We start from the raw sequence: 8,918 nt of genomic DNA on the forward strand, positions 1-8,918 counted from the left end.
ATTACCACAAAATTGTAATTTCGGTACAGCCTTGTTAAAATGTTTTTATTATGAAAGTTTTCGGAGATGCTGATTTGATTTTACTAAATGAATACCAAAAGTAACTTTGAGCTGAAATTTGGAAAAGTGTAGGGACTATTTAGCCTACTGGAAGTGCACTCTTAACATGACGTCACAATATTCAATGATGCAATCTTCTAAACCGTCTTTTATGGTGGATAAATGAATGCAATAATCAACAGCGATTTTAATCTTCAACCATTATCTAATTTGTCTTAAATAGTTATTTGAGTTTGGGTTATAATCAAATTGTTACCCTCTCTGACGTTGAATTTCTAGTAGAGGTTTTAGTACTGGATCTCGTCTCTGCTGAAACATAGTCTTTATTGTCACACCTTCACAGTCGTATGCATTCAGGTCACCACCGTGAGAGACCAGGAAGGCAAGGAGAGCATCTGAGTTCGTCTTGATCCCAATGCGTCTCCATTTCCTCTTCATCTGTAAACGAAAAGGGGGCGGGGAGAACCACGAGGAGCTATCATGCTGTCATTTAAATTGTATTGATAGTTTATTTAGAAGATCAACGAATTAGACGTGACTTACATATCTTAAAAATGTTACTCAAAATATGTTACTAAAGCATATCAACATTTGAATACAAAACCCCAGTAGAACAACAAAGATAAATATGGCAAGAAAAAACAGTAGGCTGTATGGAATATAAATTACTTTTTGCCTAGAGTAAAAATAATAATAATAATATTTAGCTTTTATATAGCGCTTAATACAAATGTCTCTAAGCGCTTTACAAATATACTATTACCCCGGTCATTGGATTCAGTGCTTTCCCGCACACACTGCATGGGGGATCATAGTAATGAAGAGGATATGCCTATAACTCATATACAAAATATCAAACAACTAAGTAAGGTTCACCATTTCAAATGATTACATTTTATAAATCAAGCAAGTTACCTACCAACTTTCAGAGATACAATTTTTGTTTTAAAAATAAATAAACTGCATTCAAGAAAAATTAAATGGTCGTTAATGAAAAATGAATAAACGAATATTTCCCGTGACTGAAAAGCTAAAGAAAAGCTGTTGACAGCCAGAGATAAATTTTAATTGTCATTTTAAAAGATGGGACAAGAATATAATTGCAATATATATAGTGCTTATGGACTTCGATGGTAAGCGCTTTATAAGTAACGTTTTTATTATTATTATTATTAAGAACAATAACAACAAAAAAGTACGTTACTTATGGTTATGGTTCAAGGCATGGCCACACAGACGATTTTGTTTATGTTGGGGATCGGGGCAAAATTATCGATTTATCGATAATTAATTGCATTTTATTTATTTATTCATCTAAAAAAACAAACCTTGGTAACATATTCTCAGTTTGTGTCATACCTCAGTTATATATTCTCGGTTTGTTTTATACATCGGTAATATCCACCTACTTTGCTTCTTACGTCGGTTATATACTCTCAGTTTGTTTTACACCTCGGTAATATATTATCACTTTATGTCATACCTCGGCCATGTATGGCTCTTCTTTCATGGTATGTCCTCGAGTAGCATGGGCAAAGAGGCCAATCTGCAAGGACGTCTTTCCAGCATGGTCTTGAAGGTTGACGTCTGCACCATTCTTCACTAAGACATCGACTAAATGGAAATGCTCATGGGAGATAGCTACAGCAAGAGGACGGAGTCCAACTACGCTTTCTACTGCATTCACGTTACAGTGCCCCTGTAGGTATAAATTCAACAAAAATCAAGTTCAATTTTTTTGATAAATGGCTCAATTTTGCAAATTTGTCATTGCAGGAGTTTTAATAATGTTTGATTTTGATCTAATTGAGGCCAACCGCATACGTCATGATCAGACTACGATCTGATTTTAGAACAATTGGAAAACGCAGTCAACATGGTAATCCAAACAAGTGAAATTGTAATTATCGACGTATTGACCAGTCATGTACACAATACAATAGATACATACATTATTTTGTGGGAGGAGGGGGTAGCAGTAAAAGCTTAATTATAGGAGATAAATCCTAATCGGTTCTGAATCACAGAATGACGTCGGAGTAATCGTTAGACTCTTTATGATTTTAAGCCAATTTGGCCTTTACCAAACTTTCCATTTAAAGTATTCATATGATTATTCAGAACTTCGATGAGGAAGATACTGTTGGTTTCAATTTCTATAGCTGATGTAGTTAAGGTCTTATCACGGTCGAGTCGTATAATGTCTAGGGGTATGCTTTAACCATCTGACTTTTTACCTTGTTTAACAATAGTTGTGTAGCATCACGAAAGCCTTTGCAAACAGCTAAAAAGATAGGAGTACAGCCATGTTCATCCCTTGCTTCCACCAGTCTAGGTATCGTGTCCAGGAGTTTAGTCATAGCACTGTGACCAAGGCATGGATAGTAATCGAAAAAGGGAAAATGAATTGATATATCAATCCTGGAAAAAGAACGAGGAAAGGGTAGTTCCTCTCTCTGCATTAATACAGGATATAGGGCAAAAACAAGTCTTTTACTGTAAATCATGTATATTTTTTCCCGTAAGACCCATTGAAGAATATTTTTTTTAATTTGTATATGTTTTCCCTTTTGCTGAACAAGAGACCGTTTTATTGACACTTACATTTATATTATTGCTAATAATAGAGCTGAAAAGTCTCGCTTGATTTCTAACACACGCACACACACACACACACCCACACACACGCACACACGTACACACACCCCTACATAGTCGTATTGGTATACTGTTCCTGTAATAAACCTAGATCTCTGAACACGAATGGTTGATCCCTCTTAAACAGTTATTGTTTGCGTAGGACAAATTTGTAGAGCAAATACATATACATGTTTTCTGAAACATGTCCTTAATATTTAATAGAGCTAGCTTTAAACAAATATTCTCCGAACCAAGTTTATATCATATGAATAGGTTTTTACCCCAGGGTAAATTCTTGGAGAGCTCATTTAATTATTTATGTTTCATTGGATTGACTTGAAAACTGTGTAAATGAACTTCACTCACTATGTATTATCCACTGCAGCAGCACAGTGCATGGAAGATGCTAGATTACTACCAACCGCTTTCAGATCTGCTTCCTGTCTGTCCAGAATGAGATCCACTATGGTTCTTCTTCCAGTTTCCATTGCTTGAATTACAGGTGTAGCATCCAGCTCGCCCTATTGCAAAGTCATTTCAAAGGCACATTAAAAGAACAATTTGAAATTGTAATGTCTCTTTAATAACACTGTTCAGATCAATGTTAAGGTTAAATTGATCCCTTTTCATGAAATGAGTGTGATGACATTTTATATTTGATTTGATTTGATTTATTGGTTTCTGCATCTTCTTTTTTTCCACCATACATTTTCATGAACATAATATTGTTGATACAATATTTATTGATATATACAGTGTATATCTTTTCAGAACTCTACTGACCAAAACTATTGATAGACAAATTTTTTTGAGAAACTATATCCGTGAAGACTATTTAAATCATATTGTCACACAATCATTTCATGAAGAGAGGTAAGAAATTATTCCAACTTGTGGGTAACAGTGTACAAGGAAAATTATCATTTATTTCACTCTGTAGCATACAACAGTTAAAGGCGAATGAACAAATTATTTGATCATGCCTCTGCCTTGTTTACTAAGATATATATTGCAGTAAGGTTGTACTTTTAGCAAGATGGTCATAATTGCTAGCCGTCGTTACATAAATTTCTCTAATAATGGAGTATTACACAATGAAGTAAAAACATTATTATCTCCCACAGGCGTCACAATATTTTCCAAATTTTATTTTGTTCTTTTCTGTCACATCCTCTCAAAGAATTATTTAAAATAAACAGATCTTGAAAACTTCTATTTGACTTCCCAAACATGACAAAGACAAGCATGGTCATGCTCCTTTTCAATATGACCAAAATAATTTTGATAAAAGCCCCATAGTATGCATTTTGTTATATTATCACCATGATGACATGCATTCACATTCCACTCCTCCTGCAACTTAAACATTCTCAAAACACACAGACAAAAAACATAAGTTGGGGGCCCCCAACAATCAGTAAAGTTCAAGTAACTGATATTAATTCAATCATGATATATATATCACCATTTCCTTACCTTAAGGTTCAAGTCTGCACCGTGCATCATCAGACGATGTGCACATTTATAGAACCCTCCTTCACACGCCAAAGATAGACATGTAAAGCCCTGAAAGTTGACAGCGTGCACATCAGCCCCTTGATCTAAAAGGTATTCCACGGCTTCGTATTTGTTGCTTCCGTTTGTAATGGGTGTGTGAAGAAGAACGGACGGGTGATCATTTGTTTTATAACACTTGTTTAACACGAAACAGTTTGGCGGAGTGCAACTTGTATACTTGGTCAGAAAGCACAAGCATGACTTGATAAATCTAGTTAATTTATGCTGCAGTACAGTGTGAAGTTCTAATATATTCACCCTAAACTAACTATTGAAATCAGCAAACTGGCGACGGAGAACAAATTTTATAATTTGTTTCATGTACAAATATTTTTTGTTAGGTTTTTGTAATTTTCCATTCACATTTATTTAACTTGATATAGGGTATTTATTTTTCAATACTAAGAAAAAGAGTGAAATGCAAATACTTGCTGTTAATTTCAGGAAGGAAAGCTCATTCGTTTTAGTCAGCCGTCATGTTTAAGGGATGGAATGGATACAAGATAAGATATCAAGTAAGTTTTCACAGGCATTCTGGAGAAAGACTACTCTGCAATATAATTTGCTAGAGCAATTGGTGTGGGGAGAAAGGGGGGCTACAGCCCGACGCCAGTGCATTTGTGGTACACTTGAACATACAAATTGAATAAAAATCATATCAATTGAATTGAAGTACCGTAACATGTATAGATCCGATTAATTTATAATATTCAAGGAATATGTGGGTTTTTTATGACAGATTTTAGCATTACCTACACGTATAGGCAACACAAATTATCAATAGTTTTACAAAATTCTTGTTTGTTTAAAACTAAAGAATATCTTACACGCTGGTCGCGATGTAAAGTGGAGCACTGCGGTGGTTCTCAATAAAGGCCCCTTTCTCGACGAGGAACTTCAACATGTCTAAATTGCAATGAGCTGCAGCGTACCCTAACAGTGTTACACCAGGCTCTGGCTCGCAATGAATCTATAGATGCATAAACAGACAAAGAAAAATGCCACAAATTATCTTTTCGATCACAATTTTTCCTCAACTTCCGTTGTCCGAAAGGATTTGCAGTATCTATAATAATTCTTTAAGAATCTTGAAAGAGATATCGTTTGGGTGGAAACAACCCATGATTCCACATCTCCTCACCTGATACCCACAGCTAAGCTCAAGAATGTTCCCCCTTTTGAAGTGATCTAACCTTTGCTTACTTTTTTTTGCAGCTTGTTACAGAATTTGAAAACATAGAACATCCAAAAATCTGATAACCCTTTTCTTTTTGCTACATATTTTTTTTGTCCCCTTCCCTTTTTTACAAAATTATAGATTCAACTTACACCGGGCCTTGCGTAGAGTTGCGTAGATTTGCGTAGAGTTGCGTAACGACTACCTCGATCGTACGCAATCCTACGCAACTGTACGCGGAGGGACGCAAATGGGTACGCGAGATGAACGCAAAAAATTAAACATGTTAAATTTTTTTCGCGTACCTTCGGCGTAGTACTAACCCATTCTGGATGTATAGCCAAGAGACACCCCACTGCTTCGATATCACCTAATCGTGCAGACACCAGGAGGAGCGGTTCGTGATCTGTATTTAGAGGCAATGAAAAGTTGTCATAAAAGGCTTGTTACGAACACGTCTTGAGTACCTTCGTTGATACAAGCTAATTGATCCAGCCTTTGTCAAACTTTTTGTAGTTACGGCACCCTTTTGAGGATTACATTTTTTCGCGTAATGCTTCAAAATTTATTTATTATTTACAAAAGATTCATTTTCGATATATGACGATATTCAGGCAGCTCGCTGACAATAGAGATATTCTGGTACCTCGATGAATAATACTGTGGGTATTCTGGCACATGATTGCCTGAAATCTTACTGTTTCTTACTGTGTCAGTAAACGGTGTAGCGAGCAAGGGAACAAGACACTGTATCGTCTTTAAAAGGTTATTTCTACACGAAAATATTTCTACGAAATTGACGTTTATTGCATTATTGATCCCAAAATAAATGTTTAATGAATTTTCTCGTGACACCCTTTGAGATGTTGTGCCGGCACCCCGGTTGAAAAAAAAATTGAAACTTATCTACAAAGTGTAGGGTAGCTAGATACTGCATTTTTTTAGAGGACAGTAAATCACAAATACTCAAGTTTTTTTTTGCGAGTACCCGACGTAAATTTGTTCGTACTAAACCCAACATTGTACCACTTTAAAAATAAACGAGTGCTTGTTATTTAGACTAGTTATGATGAAGACATAATTCTACAGCCTTGCCATAAACCATGCATGCTGCACGTACGCTAAAACAAAAAGAGAGAAAGTGTTCGTGTTGTTGTTCTAGTTTCCTTTATTTTGTTACTTTGAATTGTAGATAGAGTCGACCTTTATGACGGTGGGAGAATCATGCATGATTCTTTAGTGTTAGTTTCTTTTCAGTGAGCACTTACATTTATTTTGTTAACAATGAGGGTAAAGTGCCTTAATCAAAGCACCGAGTAAACATATCATACATGTACCTCATTCCTTTACATAATCGTAATTGTAATCATCTATTATAAATGGAGAGCCTTGATTTGATCAGCTCTATATTTCATTTCATTTAAAATTTACCTCGCATTGGTTCTTCACGCCTCAAGTCTTCTGGTTTAGGAGCACGAATCCGTTCTGGAGTCAGGTTTGCAGAATTGAAAGTAAGTTTTTGATCGTCCGTGATTTTGACGTGAATATCCGATCCGTCGATTCCTACCACCTTTCCAACTGTACCGATGGCCTAAAACAGGAATATAATCATCATGATTATAGGGCTACATAATTGTGTTGTTTGTAATTTGGAAGTAAATAAATTAAACGAAAAAAATCAAGACAGTATCACCTATTTGAATCCATAATGTGGTCATGTCTACAATATTGTTTGTCATGGTTGAGACAGATAACTTTAAAGGCTATTTATTGCCAAACATCCAAATATTTGAAAATAAAAATATTGTTATGAAAAATTAAAAATTATGTGGCGAAGCGACAGAGCCATAAAATTAAAAATATAGATAAATATCGACATGGACATAACAAATACTATCATTGTTGCTGCCAGAATATGGGAAATTTGTAAGTGTTCGAGGTGGGCGGGGGGGGGGGGGGGGGGGGTTCGCAGCATACACCTTCCCTGGCCCGCCGTGTACACCTGTATTATAGCCATGATAGTTGGGTAGAAGTCACCTTTTCCATAGCTGCCGTCCATCCACCATGTCCAGACTGTAATCTCTTGACCATCTCGATATTATCCCATATGCGGACGAGCTGACCAAGACACAAAGGATGAATCTAAAAGCAACAGGTGGGTAGAAAGAAAAATAAAACAATGCTAATGACATCAACAACAATAATAATGATGATAATAGTGGGTTCTCGTTTTATAGCACTCATGTTTGTCAGACTTGACACTCCTGACGCTCCGCATTTATTTCCCTGGCTTTAGCATGGCTTCCATTCTGGCGCTTTAGTATTTTAAGGAATGAATTCCTGCCAGGTACCAATATATCTCATGTGGGGATTTGACCCCCGCAACCTGTCTGGTTACTGAACCAACGTATAACGAAACCGCTACAATTAGGCCCTAGTTATCAAGAAATATATATTACAATCATTTGTATAGTCGGTTAGATTTAAGCAAGACATGCTGCTTCTGTCCCCGTTTAATACCTTCCTTAGAGCTGCAGAATTCATTGTGAAGGTTTGTTGGCTGTCATGGAAAGTCACTGTGAAGTCACCAGTATTCGTTCTTCTATTCACAAACCCCTTCTTGCGAAACGTCTGTTTATAGATAGAGAATTAAAGTTACCGTAACAATTGGCTAATTCATTTTCTGCAATTTAGTTTAAAAAATTAAAATCAAGTCGGGAAATATATTCTCCCCAGTTTGGCAACCGGAGGGAAAATGTAGAGAGAGAGAGAGAGAGAGAGAGAGAAAAAAGAGAGAGAGAAGAGAGAGAGAGAGAGAGAGAGAGAGACTGAGTATTTTATAACCTCGAATATAAGCTTCACACAAGCCCAAACACAACATCATCTTTGATATAACGCAGGAAGTTGTATATGTCATGGATACATTTCAACTAATCAAACCTAATGTCTGATCTTTCGAAAAAATAGCTGTTCCGGAGTTTTAAAAAAAAAGAAAAGGAAAAAAGAAGAGGAATGTTAGTTAATTAAAAGAAGCAAGGATATCTCTTGACTCAATTGATATCTACCAATGCTGAGCATTAATTTGAAGTGATGCACATTGCAAGTTATCACAATTTTTCATAGATTACAGTCTGAATAGTATAGGTGTCCACTGGAATGTTATAAGGGTGCAACCCCCCCCCCCCCCCCCCATGGCTATTACTTTAATGTTGATATCATGCAAACATCACAAGAAAGTCTGACGAATTTTATTTCTGGTGCACCATATGATGAGATTCCTGTTTCATTCTATCCTTTTTCCAAAATTGCAATTTTGGCTGTTTGGCGAAACCGGGTCCATCGGTGTTTTGAAGGTTTTCATCATAGTTTAACAGTCATTATACTACGTCGTGGAGCAAATTGTGAAGCACTTTGTAACTGCAAGGAAAAAGGCGCTATATCAAATTTTCTGTAGATTTGATTTGATTGGGTTAGAGAGGGAGTG

The 8,918-nt window shown here is 36.1% G+C and overlaps 1 protein-coding gene across 1 annotated transcript; it reads right to left on the bottom strand.

Moving 5' to 3' along the window:
* Positions 1–312: 312 nt before the first annotated feature.
* LOC105438151 lies at positions 313–2,420 on the bottom strand. The gene is made up of 3 exons (XM_030990785.1): positions 2,298–2,420; positions 1,544–1,759; positions 313–498 (listed from the first exon to the last, which is right to left on the bottom strand). Exons 1-3 carry the CDS (start codon positions 2,418–2,420, stop codon positions 313–315), a joined length of 525 nt encoding a protein of 174 aa, XP_030846645.1.
* Between the last annotated feature and the right edge of the window lie 6,498 nt (positions 2,421–8,918).

This window comes from Strongylocentrotus purpuratus, unplaced genomic scaffold, assembly GCF_000002235.5.
Source record: "Strongylocentrotus purpuratus isolate Spur 01 unplaced genomic scaffold, Spur_5.0 spur5_scaffold_19, whole genome shotgun sequence".
NCBI classification, from domain to species: domain Eukaryota; kingdom Metazoa; phylum Echinodermata; class Echinoidea; order Camarodonta; family Strongylocentrotidae; genus Strongylocentrotus; species Strongylocentrotus purpuratus.

Coding starts and splice junctions, on each gene's coding strand:
- LOC105438151 (XM_030990785.1), bottom strand. CDS start 2,420: ATGACTAAACTCCTGGACACGATACCTAGACTGGTGGAAGCAAGGGAT. Junction 1,760..2,297: donor CACAACTATTGTTAAACAAG/GTAAAAAGTCAG, acceptor TTATACCTACAG/GGGCACTGTAACGTGAATGC. Junction 499..1,543: donor AAGAGCCATACATGGCCGAG/GTATGACATAAA, acceptor TTTCGTTTACAG/ATGAAGAGGAAATGGAGACG.